Genomic DNA, 25,831 nt, shown 5'->3' on the forward strand with positions numbered 1-25,831 from the left:
TGTTTCTTCCCAGCGTGATTTTTTTCCGAAGCTAGTAGGTTTGGAGTAACTCAATCCTCTCTCTCTACCCTTACGCGCCACCAACAGAGCATCTCACAAATGCCTATTGAAAGGGATCCCGACACCAAAGAAAACACAACAAAGAGGAGAGGGCCATAAGTAGATCCAAGAGTGAAAAGAAAAAGTAAGAGAGAGCCAGAGGTAAAGCTTAGTCCTCGTGCAGCATAGGGAAAAGACAAAATTCTGCAGTTCTCTGCAGCCTTTCCTTTTCTTCTTCTTCAAACCATTCTAACCGAGCATCTTTGTCAAGAGCTTCTCCCTGCCTCTATTCTATCTCTATCGCTTTCAATTGAGAAGTTAAAAGCCGAGATAAACATTGAAGTCAAAAGAGTAGGCTTAGAATCGGGAATATCCGACCATTCCTTTTGCATAAAAGGGTGTTAGGCACTACACCAAAATCGTCATTTATGAACGGTTTAAAATCATTCCTAAATGCTTTAGGAACGGTTTCAAACTGTTCCTAAATGAGGCATCATAGAAAAACAAGAACGGTTCAAAACCGTTTTGGGTACCATTTCAATTTTTAGAAATGGAATTTTAGGAATGGTTTTAAACCATTCTAGTGCCAACAGTCACCAAAATTTTAGAAACGTTTTTGGACGCCTATTAATGTTGCCAATGATTAGATTTTAGGACAGAATTTTAAGAACAATTTTAAACACCTTTGTTCATTATATGAGAGAGTGGGGTATGTAATTTACTTGTATTATATGCCAGATAATTATACAAATAAAAGAAAAGGACAATAGAATGATTTGCACACAATAATCTTTTCTTTCTTTTCTAGTACACATTTCAATTCCAATTCCAATTTCCAATTTTAATACAACATTTCATTTCCAGGCTTCTATAATCTAACAATTCCTTGCTCTTTTCTAGAATGATCAATGCCTTCAGATATGACATCCGCTGCAAATCCTCCTCCTCAATGTCTTCTCGTCCATCCCCCACAACCCGATCGATCTCTTCCACTAGCATGGCCTGCACGTCCTGATGCTTCACCAGGTTCGCCATGATCCACTGCAGTGATGTGGACGTTGTGTTTGTATGAGAGGGACTCTCAATTTATTTTTTTAAGGCAAAAAATAAATAAATAAAAGAAGGAAAGTAAGAGACTAAAAGCCCCAAAAATAGTTACAATGACAAACCACCATATATGAACTAAAATAACCAAAAAACAAAAACGATAAACAAGAGGAGAGAAAGAGGGCTCCTACTGACTTGTAACACCTCTATACTATGATGTTCTCTGCCCAAATGTATCAATGGACTGTATATAGGATAATATTAAAATTATATTTAACATTGAATGCACACCTGTATAGCCTCTGTAGCCTTGGTGCCAAAGAAAAATATCTCAAAACCTTCGATGGAACCCTAACGCCTTTTTTCTTTGCCAAGTAATCTGACCTCCATCTCAATGTTTTGTCTAGCCCGTGCATTAGGTGGGCCCTGCCATGTAGATGACCTGGTGGAATTTAGGACATTCAATTTACTAAATTGGCCACACAAGTTCCTAGACAATGGGCGGCTATAAATAATCCAAACTGTGGATTCAATCAACACGATTGTTTGCCTGACCAGCGAATCCCACAAGCTGCAGAATGATGGATCACGACATAAAATCTATTAAGGGACAGGATCAACAGTTTTGATCATTTGCAAATGGATGACCCAAACAATGTCTAGATCACTCTAAGGGCCCCCCCACATGTGGTCTCATATGCTTCGCAGCAAAGATACATTTCACAAGCTCCTTACAGCCAATGTTCAAAATATCGGTGCACCTTTTAAAAACTCATATAGGCCTTAATAAATTAATTAATTAATTAATTAAATGCATAGATTCTTGTTATGTCACTAGCATTGGTGTGTCAAATCTCTCTTCTGCATCTTTCACATTTCTAAAGGTCTTAACTTTTTGAAGGGTATTTCTAAATGTATCATTGGAAAGAAAAGGAATTAAACAAAGCAGATATACCTTAAAAGCAGAGCCATTTCCTTAAGGCTCAGGGTATTGGCTTTCTTTTTCATCTCAGCAAGCTCAGGAATGTCATGCATGTGCTTCTTTGAGTATACACAGACAAGATTTCTGGCACAAAACAGTATGCAGTAATAAACATTGTGAGAGTTCAATAAATATAGTCAAATCACAAGATATGTATTTCTCCACTGCAAATCACTAAGCTTCATGAGCACCTTCCCATGCTGAAGGGCTTGCAAACAGGATCTGTCACAACCCTATCTCCAGCAACATAGGTCTGTGGTACAAAGCACAATATTTAGTCAATAAGAACAATCATGATTGTCTTTTCATTCAGTGGCCTAGAATAAAACAAACAACAAAGTAGCATACCATCTTCTCAGCAACATGAGGGTGTAATGTCTCAAGCAACAAGGCAATTATCATTGGTTCAGCTTCTGTCTGATGGTTGGAGATCAACACAACATTATGACCCTATGAATCAAAGTACAGAAGTATTGATCATATCTGTTAGAGCCAGGGAAAAAAAAAAAAAAACGGTGGAAAAACTGAAATATATTTGTACTTCATTTCAATTGAGAATCCAAACGTATGTTATATAAGGAATAGCAAGGGGTCTTCTTTATCTCCAAAATATCCAAAATTCCATAGACATTTCAGTGTAGTCTTTCATGAAAATAACAAGGATATTCCATAAATGTTGATTCAAAAGAAGAAAATGTTTATACAGTTCTTAGAGTTAGTGAGGATGCATGACGTCCTATACAGGTTTGAGTTAGTGAGGATAATCTTTCTTCTACGTTTTGTTCCATAAATATTCCTTTTGACTCTTGGTCATTCCCACATTTATTGATTAAAGAAACAGAGAATAAAAGTAAACCCCCAAAGTTCCTCTGTTCTCAATTTCTTTCATTGGATTAGCGTATTCCTGATTTTACAATAGCAGAAAATATCTATTTCCTACAAAGGAGAACAAAGTAACCCACTAGTGCAAAGTTCTTTAATTCATGTTGAAGAACCATTTAAGAATAGGGATGAGAAACCTTTGACAAGGAAGTGATCAAAGATTCAACAAAGGCAGCTAATTTTAGCTTGAATTGAAAATTTAGCCAAACCTGAGAGCACAATTGCTGAAAAACCAAACAGCAAAGCCTGAAAGCAGCAGAGCAAGGAAACAATTTCTCAAACGCTGGGCTGAGTCATGGAGTTTTATGAAACTCAGCTAAGTCGGGCCTGGAAACCAGAAGACAGATTTCCAACTCAGCTAATGAATTGAATTATGAATGTTCTGTTTATCCATGAAAAACAATGAACATGATAAGCATTGGAAACAAGGAAGCATCCTCAAACACTGTAATTGCATTCCTATAAACTACTAGAAAGTAACATAATCAAAATTTGAAGACCAATCATTCATATGAGCATCTTTAAATGGTAAAAAGTTTTCATAAAGGTTTTAATGCCAAATACCTGCAATGCAAAATCAGAGAGAAAAACAATGAAGAGAAACAAAGTGAGGATATTAGCAATGAAAGCAAACTTTATATGGTAACTGGAATGCAGAAAATTATAACAATTTTAGAGAATTAGTTGTTACATGTATTAATATTTCATAACATTAAATAACGGATTATGCGGAAAATGGCATTAGATTATAAACCCATTACCAAAGCCATGATTTAAATCAGACCCATCAATCAAATTCCATAAAAAATCAAACAACCTCTTGAAAAAGAAAACCATATTGAAATATTGAAAACCCAAATCAGAATCCATTGTTGTATATCACCTCCAACACTCAAAACTTAACAAATTTCCACACGTATGGAGCTTGATCACATATGGAGCTTCTACCAAAAGCACCAAACAAATCCCTGCGCTGCAAAAATGATGTCAGTAAATCATTATTCTTTACATAACCCTCCATACTGTATGCATTTTTATATTTAATAACTTTCCTTCTCCATTCGTAAGTCTCAAAGCACTTTCCAACATCCATACAAAATTGTTGGATATCTGTACATGGAGTACTTGAACAAATTTTCAGATGTTCTTCAAAATCAGTACAGCAGAATTTAAATGAAATTACCTGGCAGAAGCTAATATCCTGATTAAATTAACAACGAGTTCCACATGTAGCAGAATTTATACTTCATAACTTATTACTTAGTAAGCTAAGTTGTACCTTAGAGCTGGTCACATGGGCAGCACGCACTCCAGGTGGTTTTGATTTACCATACGCTGTCCACCAAAACCAAAGTGCGTAGTTTGCATTAGACCCTATATGCCCACCAAAAAGTCTACAGCATTTTCAGATAAAATGGAAATTAAAAAATGTAAATAATTGGTAGCTATTCATTAAGAACAGAAAAGGTGCATTTCACCAGCCTAAAAGATGATTTAAGAAAAGGGGGGGGAGGAGGGGGGAAGAATTTTATCCCCTACCAGACCTTTTTTTTTTTTTTTTTTCCTACACACACACACCACCACACACTCACGCCATGGTGGGATTTCACCACCTATGGGTACTCAAACCCTCAACCAGGTGTTGAAACTCCTGAGAGTCTACCACTGGAGTAAGAGTAAGGACCCCCTACCAGACCTCATAGCACTGCATCTTGCCACAGAAAAAGGAAAAAGGTCTGACCTCCCACATGGAGTCATACTATTTCTATTTTAGTAGAGAGCTTTCTCCTGCCTTTTTCATGGCTTGGCTTCGACAGTGATATCCTTGAGCTTCTCCTTCAATTCTCCAGTCTGTGAATGGATAGAAGATCATGGTCATCATAATAGCCTTGCCCCAGCTATTTGGGGACAACTTCAACGGGACAGTAGATAAAACAAAGAAATGTTGAACAAAACCAAATTAATATATAGAGCTTTGTCAAGCCCTTGTGCATCTATATCGCAAGTGCCAAACTGGCAAGCATGTGGGACAAAATCCAAGTGGTGTGCAGCTGGAGGGCCCCCATTGTGTTCTAGGTGGCCTGCTTCAGACTCAGGAAGCACAGCTCATCAGGTGGACCAAACGTGTATGAAAACAAAGGCAGTTCTTAAACAATAGCCATCAGTCCACATTAAACATACACTTGGCCTCCTGATGGTGTACCAACCCTGATTTTTTCGCCAGGTTGTATCAACTGGGCACACCTGATGCCTGGCTCAGAAGTCCTGCATCAGTATTAGGCGACGGCATATAGAGGTGAGTGTGGGCATATAAACTCTTAAAATAATTTTATGAGAAATTACCTGGTGCATGTTGAGAATAATATCAGACCCTCCAATAAACTCTCCCTTTATGAATATTTGGGGAAATGTGGGCCAGTTGCTGCACCAATAAACAACCAGGCTTCAGATAAATATATTAAACTTGTCATGCAGTTTCTTTAAATGGATAACAGTAATTTTATTCGAAGGGAGAAAACTGGAACTAGAACAAATACAAGGCAATGAGTCCCCCATGCATAAATCCAATTTAGATTACTTGCAGATCTGATCAAAGGGTCCGGGTTTTCAGTTAAAAAGAAGAAGAAGAAGAAGAAGAAGAAGAAGATAAGAGTTTTACAGAGGAAGGGAAGACTGGTTGAGTTTATGGCAATGATCAATTTGCTCTGTAATTTTCTGGGTTGTGAATGAATGAATGATATTTCCAGATCGGCTGCCACACTCCGCTGCTACCAACATGGCCCACACACGAGGCATGGACATTCATCAGGAAATCCCCACAGCGCTTGTCCTATCTGCAAAATCAGGCTGGCCTGCTCATCAGGTGAGTAACATGTGCACAGTGAATGTAGATTTACGACAACGTGAGAAAATCATTCATCATTTCTCTTCTCTGAGCACAAACACAAGAAAGGCCTCTTCCAAGCCATGCTGCTGATCTTGCCACAACCTCAATTGTAGCAATACAAGGTTAGCATGAAAGAAATTTTGTTGAAAAGTGGGTATTTTTAGAGATTTCCCCTAATATCCAAAAAATTAAGAAAGACATGAAAATTTAAAAAAAAAAAAAAAAAAAAAAAAAAAAAAAAAAAATCTGTCCAATGAAAATCAGACATACAGTTGTTAATTCAATGGTTGAGGCGGAAGTTTCAACTCACGTTGTCATCGTCATTTGGGCTGCTAACGAAAGGTTGCAAATCCAACTCCAAAGGGTAACCCACAAACTCCCAAATCTTCTGAATGTAATAACATGAGATAAGAATGGCTCTTATTCACTTGCATTTTGAGGTGAAAAAGTGAGAAAATGGGAACTTGCCTAATATAATTGCTATTTCCGAAGCCACTTAAATGCTTAGTGAACGGGTTCTGCGAAAAAAGAAAAATCAAATTCGTATTAGGCTTTGAATCCAGCAAGAAATGCATAAGCTCTTTGTTATCTTCCTCTATTACACTGCAACCAGCCTCTTTCCTAACTCCCCTGTCATCCAACAACTTCCTTACCTTCTCCACACCACCCCACTCCCCCATATTCTGCATACAGGAGATTGCAGACTCACCCCTGACTTCCTACGAAAGTTACCTATGAAATACAGAAGAGAGACTAACAGTTGCCTTGACTACCTATACCTGGACTGCACATTTGCTAGCTGCTCTCTAATGCTCCCAAGCAGTCATTCAGCAATCTAACAGGTAAGCAGAAGAAGAAGAAGAAAGCTTTTAATCATATTTAGCGACTGATTATGAACTAGCTCAGTCATCTAGTTTTATTACAGTTTTCTAGGTTGGTTTCTTTAAATCTCCTCTCTTAAGTGACAGTCTTTTATTTTCCCAAAGAGAAGAATTGCAGAATAAACGAACAGAACATAATAAAATTTTAAAAAGCCTCAAGATTTTGACCAAAAAATAAACATTTTGAAAAAGAAATTTAAGAAGTTATAAAATTTGAGAAGTTTGAGCAAAATTGGTAAGTTTGAAAAATCACGAACATCAGTACTTATAATACCATTGACAATTTGACTATGTACTTGGATCCTTCATTGGCAGATGTTATGCAGTCAAAAAGCCCATTTACAACACGCAGAAGTATTCCTTTTTTCTGTCCATCACACTTTGACATTGGCGTGAGTGATTCTGATTGAGGTATAGAAGGATAGAAATCCCTTAATTATAGGGCCAGCATTCCGTTGAGTCCTTTTAAGCACAATCTCTGTAGAACCATGTATAGCCTCTTGTACTATTGTTAAATACTCTGTTTTTCTTTGTAAAGATATACTCTGAAATTATACAGAATTTGATATACCAAAACTTGTCATGGTATCAGAGCCATCGATCTGTTATTCTCGGATATTCACCACTTTCATTCTAAACTAACCCACCGATCGCTTCTACTTCAATGGCCGACGCAAATTCACCGACCCCTGCCATACTCACCGAGCTGACTACGAAGGTGATGGAGGTTCTGACCAAAGCCTCCATTCCAACCACAACCACAAACGCCGCTGCTATACCGATCGGCATCAAGTTGGACGGCACCAACTATGCCCTCTAGTCCCAGGTCGTTGAGATGTACATCTCCGGTAAAGACAAACTAGGATATATCAATGGCGACCTCCCTCAACCTTCTCCGACCAACCAGACCTTCCGACAATGGTGCACAGACAACACTGTTGTAAAAGGATAGCTCATTAACTCCATGGATTCCTCCCTCATAGGTAACTTCATTCATTTCCCTACTGCCAAGTTAGTCTAGGATGCCATTGCCACCACGTATTTCGACGGCAGTGATGCTTCTCAAGTCTACGACCTCCAATGATATGTAACAAGGCTCAAGCAAAGTGGTGGCTCCCTGGAAAATTTTTATAATGAGCTTCAGGGCCTCTAGCGTGAGATAGACTTCCGCCGCCCCAATCCGATGGAGTGCCCCTTGGATATCAAGCACTACAACACATTGCTTCAGGAAGATCGTGTTTATGTGTTTCTGGATGGGCTCGATGACCACCTTGATAACATCCATAGTGATGTTCTGCAGATGCAACCGTTCCCCACGGTGGAGCAGGCCTACGCTCATGTCCGCAGGGAAGTAGTTCGCCAAGCTGTGATGACGGCAGGAGATTCGAATGGGTCCTCGGGTGTTTTTTTGGCATCAAAGGCTGGAAAAAATAACACACCAGTCGGGATGCCTACCACTGGTTTCCTTTCCTTAAATGGTAGCAAGCAAGTGACAAACTCTAAGCCAAAGGTCACAGGGGACGGAGCTAAGTGCTCTCATTGTGGAAATGGCAAGCATACCCATGAAACTTGTTTCAAACTTCACTGGTACCCTGACTGGTGGCATAAACTCCAAGCCTGAAAGCGTCGTGATGGAAATGATGGAGGTCAAGGGAAGGCTGCAGTAGTTACAGCAGAACCAGAGCTCTCATTAATTCCTGTTAAATCCTCAGGCTGCACCGCAGGTATTGTTCTTTTTGGTTCCCGTAGCTATGGTGATGGGAGCAATTGGATACTTGATTTTGGAGCTACGGATCACATGACATTTGACGCCAAGGATTTTTCCCAACATTCCCCGCCACGGCGCACTAGCATTGCCAATGCTAATGGGGTTATTTCCTCGATTACAGGCGCTGGCACTGTAAAGTTTTCATTAGCTCATCCTTGTCTAACACTTTACTTATGCCCTCCCTTTTTCACAAATTACTATCTATAAGTCAAGTTACCAAAGACCTGAATTGTTTGGTGCTAATTTACCCTACCTTTTTTCTTCAGGATATTCTCACCAAGGAGATCGTTGGGCGTGGTACTAGGGGGGGGGGGATATTACATGGATGACTTCAGTGTGGGTCGGGCATATCATGTACACCATCCGAGGGACCAGAAAGTACAACAGATTTTGCTTTGGCATCGTCGGTTAGGTCATCCGTCATTTAGATATTTAAAGCATTTGTTACCTGATTTATTTTCGGAATTGTCAATTTCAGACTTTACATGTGACACTTGCATTTTAGCCAAGAGTTATCGAGTTACATATCCATTAAGTATGAATAAAAGTGATATTCCTTTCGCTCTAATTCACTCTGATGTGTGGGGTCCTTTTCCAAAACCCTCTATGTCTGGTGTATGGTGGTTTGTGATATTTGTTTATGACTGCACTAGAATGACTTGGCTTTACTTACTAAAAAATAAAGATGAGGTCTTCAGCATTTTCCAAGCTTTCCATACCATGGTTCGAACTCAATTTTCTACTAAAATTCGGATTCTGAGGTCTGATAATGGTGGCGAATACATGAACAGTCGATTTCACAATTATTTTCAACACCGTGGTCTGCTTCATGAGACATCTTGCGCTCAAACCCCTCAGTAGAATGGTGTCGCTAAGTGGAAAAATCGTCATATTCTCGAAACTGCTTATGCCCTTCTACTAGGAGCTCATGTGCCCACCACTCATTGGCTGGATGCGGTTACCACAGCTGTTCATCTCATCAACCAAATGCCTACCAAAATTCTTGCTTTCAAGACCCCTCTACAGGTCTTGTTGACAGTCGTTCACTTACCTGCGGTGTTGATGCTTCCACCAAAAATCTTTGGATGCGTTGCCTTTGTTCATCTTCCCAAGAACCAGCGCACAAAACTCAATCCCTGTGCCATTTATTGTCTGTTCTTGGGGTATGTTGTAAATCAAAAGGGGTATCGCTGCTATGATCCCTCCACCCAGCATACATATGTGACGATGGATGCCACGTTTCTGGAATCTGACATGTTCTTTTCTCCCGCCGCTTCCAATTCTTCCCTTCAGGGGGAGACCAGTGATGAAGAGATGAATTGGCTACTCAATAACACTACTAGAGGATCTTTAGTTCCTTCTCTACCAGCCCTCGAGGAACCAAATATTACAAATACTAAGCCAACGGCATCTTCTACTGCAAATATTGAGCCAACGACATCTTCTACTACAAATATTGAGCCAACGACATCTTCGAAAACTGAAGACGAAATGATAACCCCCCCCCCCCTCTCCTGTATCCAATGACTCATCTCCTAAGAATATCGCTGAGGTAAGCACTCCACCCATATCTCAGATTTCTAACAATGTGGATACTCCAGTTGGTTATGAGCTCCCTTTCAGGCACAATCGTGGAAAACCACCTAACAAATACTCTCCAGAAGTTGAGGAACGGAGGTCGAGGTATCCAATTGCCAACTATGTATCTACAGAGAAATTATCTGAATCTCTCAAGACCTTTGCAAATGAGCTTTCCTCATGCCATATTCCCACTAGTGTTGATGAAGCTCTGAAAGACCCTAGGTGGATTCAAGCCATGAAGGAAGAGATGGAAGCATTACTAAAGAATGAGACATGGATTCTCGTGCCTCTAACTGAAGGAAAAAAAATAGTGGGATGCAAATGGGTGTTCTCCATCAAATACAAAGCTGATGGATCAATGGAGCGATACAAGGCGAGACTAGTGGCGAAGGGCTATACACAAACATACGGTGTGGACTATCAAGAGACGTTCTCACCAGTTGCCAAGTTAAATACTGTCAGAGTTCTACTGTCCTTAGCAGCAAACCTCGACTGGCCATTACACCTATTCGATGTGAAAAATGCTTTTCTCCATGGTGACCTCGAAGAAGAAATATACATGGATGTTCCTCCAGGATATGTAGCGACCTTTGAGACCAAAGTTGTATGCAAATTACAACGGACGTTATACGGACTAAAGCAATCTCCTCAGGCATGGTTCGGACAGTTGAGCTTGGCAATGAAGAAATATGGTTTTCATCAGAGCAATTCAGACCATACGCTCTTTCTAAAGCATCGATAGGGAAAGAGCACTTCTTTAATAGTCTACGTGGATGATATGATTATTACGGGAGATAATTCAGAAGAAATATCAAAGCTACAGAAGCAGTTGGCAACAGAATTTGAGATGAAAAGTTTGGGAGGCCTTAAATACCTTCTGGGAATCGAAGTCGCTAGATCCAATTAAGGGATATTCTTGTCCCAACGGAAATATGTCCTTGACCTATTATCTGAAGTTGGATTGTTGGAGTGTAAGCCTGCAGATACACCAATGATCCAAAATCACAAACTCGGAGAGTACCCAAATCAAATACCAACTGACAAAGGAAGATATCAGAGATTGGTTGGTAAGCTGATTTATCTCTCTCATACACGACCCAATATTGCTTATGCAATAAGTGTTGTTAGTCAATTCGTGCATTGCCCAAGTGAAGATCATATGGATGCAGTGGTTCAAATCCTTCGATACTTAAAATCCTCTCCTGGAAAGGGACTTATGTTTTTTAAGAATAATCACTTAAGAGTCGAAGGCTATATTGATGCTGATTGGGGCAGGGAATGTCACAGATAGAAAGTCCACCTCGGATTACTTCACCTTTGTTGGAGGAAACCTCGTGATTTGGAGGAGTAAAAAATAGAAGGTAGTGGTATTATCAAGTGCTGAAGCTGAGTTCCGTGGAATGACTAAGGGTCTTTGTGAGCTTCTTTGGCTTCGAAGTCTTTTGACAGAGATTGGCTTTGCTCCGGATTGTGAGATGAATCTCTTTTGTGACAACAAAGCAGCTATAGAGATCTCTCATAATCCTGTCCAGCATGATCGAACCAAGCATGTGGAGGTGGATCGACATTTTATCAAACAAAACCTTGAAGCGAAGATAATTCGGTTTCCTTTCGTTAAGTCCGAAGACCAACTGGCAGATATACTAACAAAAGCAGTGTGCAGCAAGAACTTCCACAACTCACTTGACAAGCTGGGCCTCAGAAACCTATACGCACCAACTTGAGGGGGAGTGTTGGCGTGAGTGATTCTGATTGAGGTATAAAAGGATAGAAATCCCTTAATTATAGGGCCAGCATTCCGTTGAGTCCTTTTAGGCACAATCTCTGTGGAACCATGTATAGCCTCTTGTACTATTGTTATACTCTGTTTTTCTTTGTAAAGATATACTCTGAAATTATACAGAATTTGATATACCAAAATTTGTCAACATACTTGGGCCCTGCTTCAACATGAGGATGTTACTAGATATCATCTGAATTGAAAGCAAAACAGTTCAAAATACACCACTATTTTTTTCTTAGAACGACTCATTAAACAACCCATTCATGAATACAATTTAATCACTTCACCTCCATGCTGTATGTCTTCCCAGCTCCAGTCTGTTCCAAATGCATTATTTGAAGGTTACAATTTGTTAGTATGACATGAAAGCTTTACATTACTTGCTGAAACAAACAAAACACAACATCTATCAGTTTTGTTTTTTGTCAATATGAATATGAAAGCTACATATTGCTTACTGGATGCATATTGTAGCCTGGCCTCAAACAGAACAAGCAATTCAAGGATTTATCTTCGCACTTGCATACATGTGTACTGCAGTGCATGCATGTTTGCATTCATGAATTCATGCATTTACAATCTGAAAAACTTCAGTTAATGACAGAAACATAAAAAGAAAATGTTGGCAACCAGAGCAAGCATCATTTCAAGTAATTTCTATCAAATTGCAGCTTACCTGTCCATAAGTAATGATTGTTCCATTTATTGCATTAATGGCATCTGTTTAGGAATAAAATTTTCAAAATTACATACAATGCAGTAGGCTCAGACTGCATAGAAATCAACTAACCAAAATGCCAAGCAAATCACTATTGCATTTATGATTCATTATTGGCATGTCGACACTGCTACATGGTTCAAATAAACAGTGGATATCTAACTCATGTTGTAGAAGAAATTGATTCGTCTCAAAACCGTTAATGCAGCTTATTTTAGCAAGCCGTGAACATTGAGGCAGACCAACTTCTAAAGGGTTGGAGGAACCAATGATCAACTTATCATTGACACAGCGAAGCTGAAGATCAACTGGTTGAAATCAAGTTGAACCCAAATATAAAGAGATTGATTCCCGAGTTTGAAATTTCATATTTTAAGCAACAAAATTTCCATATCCACGCCACACCATGTAGAGAATTTTCCTTCTACTTTAGTTCATTCATCCATGACAACTACTAACAAACAAATCCTCGACCATCAGAATGTTAGACACCTCACATACCTTGTATATATTGTTACCTTGTATATCTTATTTCTATAGATAGGAGATACTGCGTTTACTTCTTTCCTTGTATAGACGGTTGTAATCTCTATATATTTAACCCCATTGGGTTGTCTCAAATACACAGAAAATCTTCTGCATCTCTCAGTTTACATGGTATCAGAGCCAAGTTGATCCGAAACCGTCCCTGCGTCGTCCGTTCATCACCTCTGCTGCGTCTGGCAAGTGCCTCTGCTCATCCGACCTCCCCCGCGTCGTCCGGCCGCCTAAACCACGCCATCCGACCGCCCCTGCTGCATCGTCCGGCCATTCCTGCTGTGTTCGGACATTGTTCCTGCTCATCCGACCTCCCCTGCGTCGTTCGACTGTCCCTGTTGCATCATCCTGCGACCCTTCTGCATCAGATCTGCTCGTCAGACCCTGCTGCATCGTCCGGTCGTCCCCACTCGCCTCTGCTCACCTCTGCGCCTTTGTCCCTGTGCTCCTCTGCTCATCCCTGCTCGTCCGACCAGCTCTTGCTCGTCCGGCAGCCCCTGCTCGGCCTCTGCTCGTCCAAATCCAGGTTTAGATCCAACACACTCTACTCGTCCAGATCCTGTTCGGCCAGATTCAACCTCTGCTCATCCAGATCCCTTGCTGTACGGTACATCCAAGATTCAACCTCTGCTCATCGAGATCCAGATCCCTCGCTGTACGGTACATCTGAAACTTGTGTATTCCATTACTTCAGATCAATCAATGGATAAGGACTCATCACGTACAGAAGCCCCACGTTGTAGTTTTGATGGTACCAACTATTCTTTATGGCTCATTCATTTTAAGAACTTTCTCAAGAGTCGTGGTTTGTGGGGACTACTGGATGGATCTGTTACTATCCCCACAAATGCCGCCAAATTAGATGATTGGGAAATAAACAATGGACGGATTATTACCTGGATTCTCGATTCGGTCGATCGGTCCATTGCTGTTGGACTCACGCCTCATCGCACTGCTAAGGCGATGTGGGAACATCTCCAGTCGATTTATCAACAGAGTAATGCGGCCCGGTTATACTATCTTGAACAGGATCTTGTTACCCTTACTCAGGGTAACGACAGTATTCAACCATTTTACACCAAAATTGTCACAATTCGGACAGAGATGACTATGATGGATCCCCTTTAAAATATTCCAAACTATGCGCGAGGGTGCGCAAGTTCGTCAATTTCTTATGAAGCTACGTCTGGAATTTGAGCATTGTCGGGCTACTCTCTTGAACCGTAGCCCTACTCCTTCATTGAATTCAGTTATTAATGATTTATTGGCTGAGGAACAACGACTGAAAGTTCTCTCCACTCCGGCCTCATCTGATATGGTGCTTGCTGTGTCCATAACTCCACCAACACGTGGTTCTGGTTCCTCTCCCTTGACTTGTCGCGGGTGCAACAAGGTGGGACATGTTGTCGCTCAATGCAAGGAATGGTGTGCTTATTGTCGACGGACTGGTCATGGTATTCAGGACTGCCGTACAAGAGCTTATGCATCTTCTTTCAGCCGTGGACGTGGTGGCCATGATCGTGTCCGTGGTCGTGCTCTCTCTGCTACGGCTGCCACTATTTCTTCCGAGACATCTGTTAGTGAGTCTGCATCTACTACTTCTGCTGAAGGTCTTTCATCTCCATTGACTCCCACGATGCTCCAACAAATTGTTCAGGCCCTTTCTGTCGCCGGTATGTCAGGTATATCCCCATCTTTTACATGGTTCTTTGATTCGGGTGCTTCCAATCATATGATCAGTGATGTATCCCATCTTCATGACATTCGTCCCTATACCGGCAATCAGGCTATTTCTACTGCGGATGGCACTAGACTACCTATTTAGTCCGTTGGATCATTGACTTTCTCTCCTTCTGCCCATCGCCAGTTCACTCTTCATGATGTGTTTCATGTCCCTAACCTCTCCTCCAATTTAATTTCAGTTGGTCAACTCACTTCCAATAACTGCTTAGTCATATTTCTTCCCAACTGTTGTTTTGTGCAGGATCTGGCAACGGGGAAGGTACTTGGGAAGGGTAGGCGGCATGGTCGTCTGTACGTGCTTGATTTTGATCAATCTGTCACCCCAGCTCATTGTTTCTTTTCTCCATCTTCATCAGATATTACTTCAGCAAATAAAATGTGGAAACTGTGGCACTTTCGCCTGGGTCATCCACATTCGGATCGGTTGCTTCAGTTAATTTCATCTGGCATGGGAATATTTCTCTTAATAAAAATGATTTGGATTACTCTTGTTCTTCCTGTTGTCTTTCAAAAAGTAAGTGTATTCCCTTTTCTTTAAGTACTACAAAAACATCTTCTATGTTTGAACTTGTGCATACAGATGTTTGGGGTCCATCACCAATTATGTCCCTCTCTGAATTACGATACTATGTTATATTCATTGATGATTTCATACGGTACACTTGGATTTACTTTCTGCAATCAAAGTCACAGGTTTTTGAAAAATTCAAGTTATTTCACTCTATGGTAGAGACTCAGTTTCGGGTTTCAGTTCAAACTCTCCGCTCTGACTCAGGGGGGAATATCTCTCAATCGAATTTCGTACCTTTCTTCAAGGTCATGGGATTATTCATCAGACCACCTATTCTGATACTCCACAATAAAATGGGGTGGCTGAACAAAAAAATCGTCATATTATTGAAACTGCCAACACTCTGATGACAGCTATGAGTGTTCCTCGTTCTTTCTGGGCGGAAGCCATGTTACATTCAATCTACTTGATTAACCGGATGCCAACCAAAGTTCTGAATGGTAAATCTCCCTACTTTGTTCTCACCGGCTTACCTCCTGCATATTCCACACTCCGTGTGTTTGGTTGTATTTGTTATGTTCACCTGGCTTCACGTGAACGTAATAAACTATCTCCAAAATCGGTCAAATGTATGTACTTGGGATTTGGAGAAACTCAAAAAGGTTTTCGATGTTATGATCCTGTTTCTCGTCGTGTTCGGGTTTCACGACATGTTATTTTTCTTGAACATATTGCCTTTCATTCATCTCTTCCTCCTCCACACACTCCAAACTCTTCTGGTCTAACCACCTTTCCTGATATTTCGTCTGCCTCGAGTACTCTCCCTCGTCCATTGCAGGTATACTCATGTCAACCATGTACAGATCCACCACCTATTACTCAACCCGAACCTATTGTACCTGTTACGGATCCTGAACCTACCTCGATACGTCGTTCTGCTCGTGAACATCGAGCGCCTGATCGCTTGATATGCTCTATGTCTGCCATGAATGCTACTCTGGATACTGTCTCTATTCCTACTTCATATTCTCAGGCAGCCACTCATGATTGTTGGAAGAAGGCTATGGCAGAAGAACTTGCGGCATTGGATGATAACCATACGTGGGAGATTGTCCCTCGACCCACTGACCAACAGCTAATTGGTAGCAAATGGATTTATTCTGTAAAGCTCAAGTCTGATGGATCATTGGATCGATACAAGGCTCGACTTATCGCTCAGGGATACAAACAGGAATACGAAATTGATTACGATGAGACTTTCCATCCTGTGGCCAAGATGAAAACTGTTCGTACTCTTCTGGCTATATCTTCTGTTCGCTCATGGCCACTCTCTCAGATGGATGTGAAAAATGTCTTTCTTCATGGAGACCTCCAAGAAACCGTATATTTGAAACCTCCTCCTGGCTCTTTAATTCCTGACAATAAGGTATGCCGCCTAAAGAAAGCCCTGTATGGCCTCAAACAGGCACCGTGGGCATGGTTCCAACGCTTTCACGATGTGGTTACAGGTGTTGGCTTCACTCAAAGTGGTCATGACCCATCCTTATTTTTGCGCACCACTGCTCATGGCATTGTTATTGTTCTGGTTTATGCTGATGACCTCCTACTGACTGGTAGCGATGCTACTAGCATTTCAGCTTTAAAGGAAGTTCTGCAATCATCATTCAAGATGAAAGACCTCGGCCATCTTACATATTTTCTTGGACTTGAATTTTCACGTTCCAACCGTGGGATTCTGGTCAGCCAGCGTAAATATACTAAGGATCTTCTCACCTTAGCATCACTGACGGATCAGAAGATGATTCAGACTCCTTTAGAACTTAACGTTCACTATGGTCGTGATGATGGTGATCTACTTGCACAGCCCGATTTATACCGCCGTCTGGTTGGGAGTCTGGTTTACTTAACTATAACTCGCCCTGATATTGCCTACGCTGTCCAAGTCGTCAGTCAGTTTGTTTCTGCTTCTCGGACTCTTCATATGACTGCGGTGTTGCGCATCCTACGGTACCTTCGTGGAACTTTAGATCGATTTCTGTTCTTTTCCTCCACAGCGACTCTAGACCTTCGTGCTTATTCGGATGCTGATTGGGCTGGATGCGCTCTCACGCGAAGATCTACTACTGGCTACTGTGTTTTTCTCGGCACTTCCCTCATCTCTTGGAAGTGTAAGAAGCAGGCCACTGTTTCCAAATCAAATACAGAAGCCGAGTATCGGGCGATGTCCGCTGCGTGTAGTGAGCTTGTCTGGTTACGTGGACTTATTTCAGACTTGGGCATTCCTCTACCGAATCCTACTCCACTCCATGTCGATAATCTCAGTGCTATTCAAATCGCCTCTAACCCAGTTTTTCATGAACGAATGAAGCATATTGAAGTTGACTATCACTTTATTCGTGAGAAATTTCAGTCTGGGCTCATTTCTCTTCCACATGTGGCATCCCATGATCAGATTGCTGACATTCTCACCAAATCCCTTACGTCTGCACGTCACTCGTTTCTTGTTGGCAAACTATTACTTTTCGATAACCAGCATTAGTTTGAGGGGGGATGTTAGACACCTCACATACCTTGTATATCTTGTTACCTTGTATATCTTATTTCTATAGATAGGAGATACTGCGTTTACTTCTTTCCTTGTATAGACGGCTGTAATATCTATATATTCAACCCCATTGGGTTGTCTCAAATACACAGAAAATCTTCTGCATCTCTCAGTTTACACAGAATCCTTTTTTTTCTAATTTGAAATGATGAAATGTAGATGAATACGGTAAGCACAATGCAACTTGTAGTCACACGAATCCAAACTGTTCATCAGGTGGGCCCTGCTGTGTAGATGTTATTGCCAAAAACTCACCAACTAGTTAGACCATCATTCCAAAAAGGGCTGCTGTTTTTTTCTGAACCATCTAAAGTTGGTTTCACTATCTAAACGATAGAATAAAACATTACTAGCATGCAGAATGCAAGGTGGTGGAAAGATTAAGCAAACAAGAAAACTCACCAACAACATTGGAACCTTGGCAACCCAATCTTGAGAGCTTCCACTTCCATACTCAACTCCAGCCAAGACAATGGTGTCATGGCTATGAGCCTTGTACCTCTGAAACGCCATATTGATAACATGCTTTTAGTTTATAACATATCAAACTGTAGGGGAATGCCTCTTGATACTGCTCTACATTCATAGACCATAAGTAACAGATAGAGGTCCTAATAGGACTAAATTTTAAAGAGAACCAATCACCTATAGGTGGTTGTATGCTACAACCTTTTCTTGCCTAAAGAATCTATTTCCATTTTTTCCCTTAAAAACAATTTTCAAAGCAAAATACTTGTAAACTACAGCAGTTTCAGGGGATCAGTCATTGTAAAAAGTGAAAGGAAGCAATGAAGAAAAAATGTAGCTAAGTGAAAAAAAATAGCATAATTTGATATCAATGAACTCACCATCGCCGTATAAAAAACATATAGCTTCTCGCCTATTAGAATGTGAACTGTCTTTGGCTTCTCCCTTCAAGAGCTTGTTAACAATGCGAATATTAGCAAAGGTTACCCTTGCCATCACCTCTTGTTCATCTTCTTTCTTTTTTTTTCTTTTTTCTTTTTTAAAGAAGGTAAGTTATGGATATAATAGCCTAGTTCTCTAAAAGCATAAAAGATTCAGTGGCATATTGCTTTGAAACCATGAAAGAACCAAAAATAATCAGTAGATGAGTTGTTCACAATTCATGCTAATCGCAATTCAATTCAGTTTCAGACTCCTAAAAAGCTTCTCAATTCAAAATTCCAAGAAAGTCAACAATTCTGCGCCACAGCCATAGAGCACACAAATAAACATCTAGGATAGATCACAATAATTGCAATAAACTAGTTTTAAAAAGATAAATCTTCTTAATTGGTACCTCTACTATCTGCATAACATCGTGGTTTGCAGCTAAATCATCTACTACAATTAGCATAATGGCACTAAATGCTAATGGGTATAGCATGTGCAAAAATTTAAAAAAAAAAAAAAAAACAAAACAAAACAAAACAAACAAACAATCAAGGCCTTCAAAGGAGCTTGGAATATCGCCAGTCAGGCTGTTAAAGCTGAGGTCTCTGCATGGAGAAAGCACAATGATAGATAATGAACCTGTAACAGAAATGTTTTTTATGGCACATTTTGCAGACGAGCATTAGCACATCCAACTATTAATATTTTTCTAGATGCACCAAACAGCTCCAATCCAGTGAATGTGCACCAGCTGATGCATACTCGATTTCATTCTCATTCTGGAATACATCTAAACATGCCTTAAAATACAATACATAAATGCAGGGGAGAGTAATGGGATATTAACATACAATACACAAATGCAAGTGAGTAATGGTGCATTTTACTACATTACAAGTAAAATGTCAAAATCTGCTTATAGTACTTATAGCTGGTTCAGATCCAAAATCTGCTTTTACGGAAACAAATTCTATCCATGATACAAGACCACAACAATTTGCAGATGATTTCAGCAAAGATTGAAATTCCTCTAGAAAAAACAGATATCATGGAACCATGATGAGATCTCAACAGCACAAAAAAGAGGGGCAGTTTCAGTACTAACAATGACCTTTGTTCTGTCAACATTGGATCCCATGCCCCTTCGACCACACACAGGGACACGTAAGCTCATGTATATTATTTCTTTTGATCAATAGTAAGCTTACATAAATCAATTCAACCAAATTGGCTAAGAAGGAAACAACAGTAAGCCTTCCGATGCGCAAAATTACCCAATGCCAAATGGCATGAAAATACTCCTAGAGAGTAGAATTTTATTTTTTTTTCATTTTCAGAAACATTAAGCCTTCCAAAAAACCACTCAATACTAAATGGCAAGTAAATGTGCTCCATCAAACATCCAAATCCAAATCAGACAAAGGCATCCAATACAAGGCATCACCAAAAAAACCACGAAGAGAGAGAGAGAGAGAGAGAGAGAGAGAGAGAGAGAGAGAGAGATTTAAGAACACAAAAGATCCTTGATAGAAAAAATACAATGCACTGGGTGGAATGTATGTCTACTCTATGATATTTACAACCAGAAAATAAGTGAGGAAGCAAATATAGTATAAGAATATTGTATTGGTATAAGAACCAATAGTTAGTTTTCCAAAGGCACACCTTTGCATTTTCCATTTGTTTTATAGTTCCAACAGCATCAGTTTTCAGGACCATGCCACGAACAATTGAACAGTTATTCAGACCTCCTCCAAGAAGCTTTACGACACGAACATTATCTACATTAAAGTTCACTGGGTTCTTGGGGCAGACCTGGATGCATGCCTGTAATATAAAAGAAGTCCAGCTTTTGAATTTTTCTCAAAACCAAGGGACCAAAAATAATATTAATAAATAAACACCAACATCCATGTATGCACATCGGCAATAAGAGGGCACAAAATATCTTCTTGTAAGAACTGCTTGCTGGCCACAACAGCTTTCATTCGGGAAACAACTTCATCCTTGTTCTGCACATCCATTGTTTCCGAGCCCTTTTCAACCAACTCATCTAAAATATCAACCGTCTAGGCATCAACAGAGCAAAAATCAGCATATGCACAATGCCTAATGAGCAAAAGGTTCAGAATACAGTTTAACAGGTCATTCAGCAAAGAAATGAAGGACCTTATTGATCGCTTTTGTGTAGCCACTAATGATTTCACTTGGATGCAATCCCATCCTAATAAGCTTCTCCGCATTTTGGAGAAGCTCCCCAGCAAAAGATATCGTCAGATTAGCTCCATCACCAATTTCTTCCTGTTGAGCTTTGCCAAGAATCTTGGCAGCAGGACGCTGTACCTCAAGTTCATTCACAATAGTTGCAGCATCATTTGTAACAAAGAGTTTGTCCAAATGATTAATGACCATCTTATTCATACCTGAACATGCCCAAAAAAGGGGGAAAATTTTTAATCAACCTCGCATATTTTGAAGCTAGACCGAGGATCATTACAATGAGTAAGCATCTAATGGGGCCAGATAAAAACCTTATGAGCTACTAATTTTGAATATTTTCAGGGCGACATTACCGAATAATTAACAGAAACCATGGTCATTATTAATGATTCCGAAAATAAAACAAAAATGGGAAATGAATAAGAAAGTCTACTAAAAAGCACCGTAAATTTTGAATATTTTCAGGGCGAAGAAACTTCAGTAGGCAGAGCCGTTACCGTTCGGTCCAAGCGAAGTTCAGGTGATGGTGGAGAGTTGCTTGCAAGCATCAATGTTCTTGAGGACTGCTTCGTCGATGCCAGAGAGATGCTTGTGGCCTTCTTTCAGCATCGTTTGCACTCCGTACGGGTGCATCTGGAACCCCATTCTCGTGGCTGAGACTTATAGAATCCGACTCCGAAACGAGAGAGAGAGATGAGGAGAGTGTTGTAGAGATTGAAACCCTAAAATTGGAGTTGCTCTAAAAGAGAATGGATCAAAACCCTAACCCTTGAAATTACCTTTTTCACTTCTGAGTAGCTCTGCTCTGCAAATACTATATACCTACCGAGCAAAAATGTAAAGTGAGGCTGGTTGGAGAGACAGAGAGAGAGAGAGAGAGAGAGAGAGAGAGAGAGAGAGCGGGTAATTAGGGCTTTGTTTTCTTGTAGTGATAGGGAGAGAGATCGAGAGGGAGCGAGAGAGATAGAGAGAGGGAGATAAAGAGGGAGCGGGAGAGAGATCGGGAAGTAATGATAGAGGGAGTGAGGAAGCGGGAGCTAGAGAGATCGAGAACCAAAGATTGAGGGAGCGGGAGAGAGAGGGAGAGATCGAGAATAGGGTTGTGTTGGTGCGACTGGAGATAAAGAGGAAGTTATGTAATAGGGTTTTTTGGGTTCTGACACAGTTTTTTGGTTCTGACACGGTTTTGAGCCGTTTCAGAACCAAAACCATTATGACACGGTTTTAAGCCGTTTCAGAACCAAAACCCTTACCCTCCCTGAACGGGGTTTTTGGTGCAGTGAGGTTGAAAACAGTGAAGCCAAAAGATTTTCTATATTTGAGACAACCCAATGGGTTTGAATATATAGAGATTACAACCATCTATACAAGGAAAATAATAAACTCAGAATCATCTACCTATAGAAACAAACTATACAAGATATACTAGTTATACAAGGTATGTGAGCTGTCTAACATCTCCCCTCAAACTAATGCTGGTCATCAACAAGTAACAGTTTACCAATTAGAAAAGAGTGACGTGCAGAAGTGAGGGACTTGGTGAGAATGTCGGCAATCTGATCATGGGATGCACCATGTGGAAGAGAAATGAGCCCATACTGAAATTTCTCGTGGATAAAGTGACAGTCAACTTCAATATGCTTCGTCCGTTCGTGAAAAACCGAGTTAGAGGCAATCTGAATGGCACTGAGATTATCGACATGGAGTGGAGTAGGATTCTGTAGAGGAATACCCAAGTCTGAAAGAAGTCCACGTAACCAGACGAGGTCACTACACGCAGCGGACATTGCCCGATACTCGGCTTCTGTGCTCGATTTGGAAACAGTGGCTTACTTCTTACACTTCCAAGAGATGAGAGCATGAAAACAGTGAAGCCAAAAGGTTTTCTGTATTTGAGACAACCCAATGGGGTTGAATATATAGAGATTACAACCATCTATACAAGGAAAACAATAAACTCAAAATCCTATACCTATGGAAACAAACTATACAAGGTATACTAGTTATACAAGGTATGTGAGCTGTCTAACAGAGGTCTCCCCTTTTTCTTCTCACATCTCAATCAACTTGCATTCGAGTTCACACATCTCTACACACTTCACCCACTCTCACTTTATTCTGCTTTCATTTTCCTTTATGCACGCTCTATCAATAGACTTTGTTCTGACATCACATGGAGTATACTCTACAATTTATAAGAAAACGTGATTTAAATAAATAACCAAAAGTTTAGTGTTGCATCTATTCACAATTTTTTCTTACTTCAGTTTCTTTTCCTGTAAACTTAAGCTTTACAGGCTAATATACGATATGCATTTACTTATATTATTGGAAGTTCCCTTACTCCCCTTTAAAAATGTACAACCTAGCAAAGTAGAGATGTGCTCTACACGGGTGGAAAATGGTGCTTAACCCCTTCGTTTTTCGTAATTGAGGCTCTTACCCGGATCTACGATGCAGATCGATCTAGGAGTCATTCGAGGCAGGATTCTTCGGATTCCTTGTTCCTTGGGCGATTTTATAGACCCTATTTGACCGTAGATTCTTTAGCCTCTTTTCTGGCTAAGACTCCTTAAGTGCTCAGACGATCAATTCTGTTAATCTTGGGGAATATGTTGCACGACAAAGGAAAATGAGTCAAGTGAATCCTTCACAATCTTAGGCTTCTACGCTAAAAGAAATAGTGGAGTGCACATGATGCGAGCAATATTTTTAATATCATTACTTCCCTCCTCAACCTTTTTTGTCTAGCTTTCCATTGGATTTATGCTCTGGATTTTGTCAAAAATCCAAATTATATCCTATCAGACAACCCGTGGTAGCCTAGCTCTCATGCATTGCATTCTAGATCCTCCACTAGCTTACAGCTCAGTGGCTTGCTGAAATCCTGAATATTGTCTTATCTAAGCCAGCAGTAGTCTAGATCATCATGCATCACATGTTGAACATTCATTGGATGTATGCTCTATGATTTGTTAGATTCCTAGATCCTATTACATCATGAATCCATGTATTCTTAGCCCTATATTTATTATTCTACTATACATGCTCACGATCGGCACATCAACAACCACCGACCCAATAGGAATGGGTCAACGCCCTCAAAAAATGCCACGTCCTCATCCATTGTTCACAAATTGAGGTTTGGATCTACCTCATTTTTGGGCTTATACATTCAAATGATATGGAAAAATGAATGGACGACATGGGTGAAACGCATACATCATGGTATGGCTCACACAGCACCAACCACTAGCCATTGGCTAGTGGTAGGGTTACTAGCCAATCTGCGTCCGTAAATTCATCTTACATCTTTTCAAATTTTAAGGTCAGGGATTCTCTTAGGATACGGATTGTGTCCAGTCCCTGCTCATTTCTAGCAAGGAATGGGCAGATCTATGTGGGGCCCATCATGATGCATCTATTTATCCACGCGGTCCATCCCTTCTCTCATACCATTTTAAGGTATGAGCCCAAAAATGAGGCAAACCCAATGCTGAAGTGGACCACACTAGAGATGACTCTTGCATTTAATGCAACTTAATTTAATGCTTTGTTCATTACTATTTGGTGTGGTCCACCTTAGCGTTGGATTTACCTCATTTTCGGGTCATGCCTTAAAATGACTTGAGAGAAGGGATGGATGGCATAGATAAACAAATACATCATGATGGGCCCGTTCCTTGCTAGAGACGGGTGGGACCGGACGTAATCCCCTTCCATTCTCTAAAAATTAATTTGGGTGTTGCCGAACACAATCTGCTTCCATTCTTTTAAAACCAATTAGGTGGGCAAAATCATCCCAATGTGATGCCATTGGGACTTAGATTCCGTATTGACTTGCTACCCTCGGTGCTCTATGGGCCCCACCATCATTATGTATGTATTTCATTCATGATTGTCCATCCATTTTTCCATTTTTTTTTCTGACTCATTTAGTGCATAGAGACCAAGTGGCATGGCAGATAAATATTACAGAGACTTTAGGAGTTTTTAATGATGGGTGTTTAGATCATAAGTTACATTACATAAGCTACTTATGTCATAATAGCATAAATCACTTATCTTAGTTTTGCTTATTAAGTAGATAAGTATATGTGATAAAAAAATATATATATACTTATCAACTTCTTCTCTTTAGTCTCTCCTAGTGCTTCTCTTCAGCAACTTATGAAAAGCATGAAAGCTTTAAAAAAAAAAAAAACTGAAGTGATTAAGTAGTTTTAAGTAAAAAAGTTACTTATAACTAATCATAAACCAAACCTACTTATCTGGAATAAGTTATTTATTTAATGGTGTAATTAGAAAAGTAACTTATTTGGTGGTATTCAAATGGGCCCTAAATTACCACGGCTTTCTGTAGTGTGGTCCACTTCATATTTAGATCTGTCTCGTTGTTGGGCTTAGAGTGGTGCACGAGTTGAGCTTGGCACAACTCGGCTTAGCTCAGCTAGTAGCTAACCCTAGCATGAACTCGGTTCGGCCCGGTCCTCAAGCTTGACTAGCCGGCTCGGCTCGGCTCGATTTGGTCAGCAGCTCGGGCTAGTTCGAGCCGAGTTCAAACCTGTGCAATATTTTCTCAAACACATAAAGCGCATTTTCAATTTCTCACAGAATGCAAAACTGTAAAAGCAATTTATAGGTATTTCATCAAACACTCGACGATCAACATCAAAATCAAGATTTGAAGGTAGTTTTATAATGTAAAGTGTTTTTTAAAAAATAAAAATAAAATAAAATTATATAGTGA

At 40.2% G+C, this 25,831-nt stretch overlaps 1 protein-coding gene across 12 annotated transcripts; it reads right to left on the bottom strand.

Annotated features, from left to right (window-relative positions):
* Positions 1–706: 706 nt before the first annotated feature.
* Positions 707–22,075, bottom strand: LOC131235010 (T-complex protein 1 subunit theta-like). 12 transcript variants are annotated; one of them, XM_058232078.1, is made up of 10 exons: positions 6,148–6,747; positions 5,294–6,010; positions 4,692–4,801; positions 4,230–4,344; positions 3,855–3,923; positions 2,417–2,518; positions 2,260–2,321; positions 2,042–2,152; positions 1,378–1,528; positions 707–1,080 (listed from the first exon to the last, which is right to left on the bottom strand). In XM_058232078.1, exons 3-9 carry the CDS (start codon positions 4,706–4,708, stop codon positions 1,438–1,440), a joined length of 567 nt encoding a protein of 188 aa, XP_058088061.1. In that variant the 5' UTR covers positions 4,709–4,801; positions 5,294–6,010; positions 6,148–6,747; the 3' UTR covers positions 707–1,080; positions 1,378–1,437. The 12 variants fall into 12 exon arrangements, 6 of the variants coding, with proteins under 6 accessions (XP_058088061.1, XP_058088060.1, XP_058088064.1 ...); XM_058232077.1 differs by lacking the exon at positions 4,692–4,801 and having other exon boundaries at positions 5,294–5,338; XM_058232081.1 differs by lacking the exon at positions 4,692–4,801 and having other exon boundaries at positions 3,855–4,074.
* Between the last annotated feature and the right edge of the window lie 3,756 nt (positions 22,076–25,831).

Source organism: Magnolia sinica, chromosome 19 (genome assembly GCF_029962835.1).
Source record: "Magnolia sinica isolate HGM2019 chromosome 19, MsV1, whole genome shotgun sequence".
NCBI classification, from domain to species: Eukaryota; Viridiplantae; Streptophyta; class Magnoliopsida; order Magnoliales; family Magnoliaceae; genus Magnolia; species Magnolia sinica.

Coding starts and splice junctions, on each gene's coding strand:
- LOC131235010 (XM_058232076.1), bottom strand. CDS start 21,282: ATGAATAAGATGGTCATTAATCATTTGGACAAACTCTTTGTTACAAAT. Junction 20,931..21,030: donor ACACAAAAGCGATCAATAAG/GTCCTTCATTTC, acceptor GTTGATGCCTAG/ACGGTTGATATTTTAGATGA. Junction 20,689..20,783: donor TGTGCCCTCTTATTGCCGAT/GTGCATACATGG, acceptor TTTATATTACAG/GCATGCATCCAGGTCTGCCC.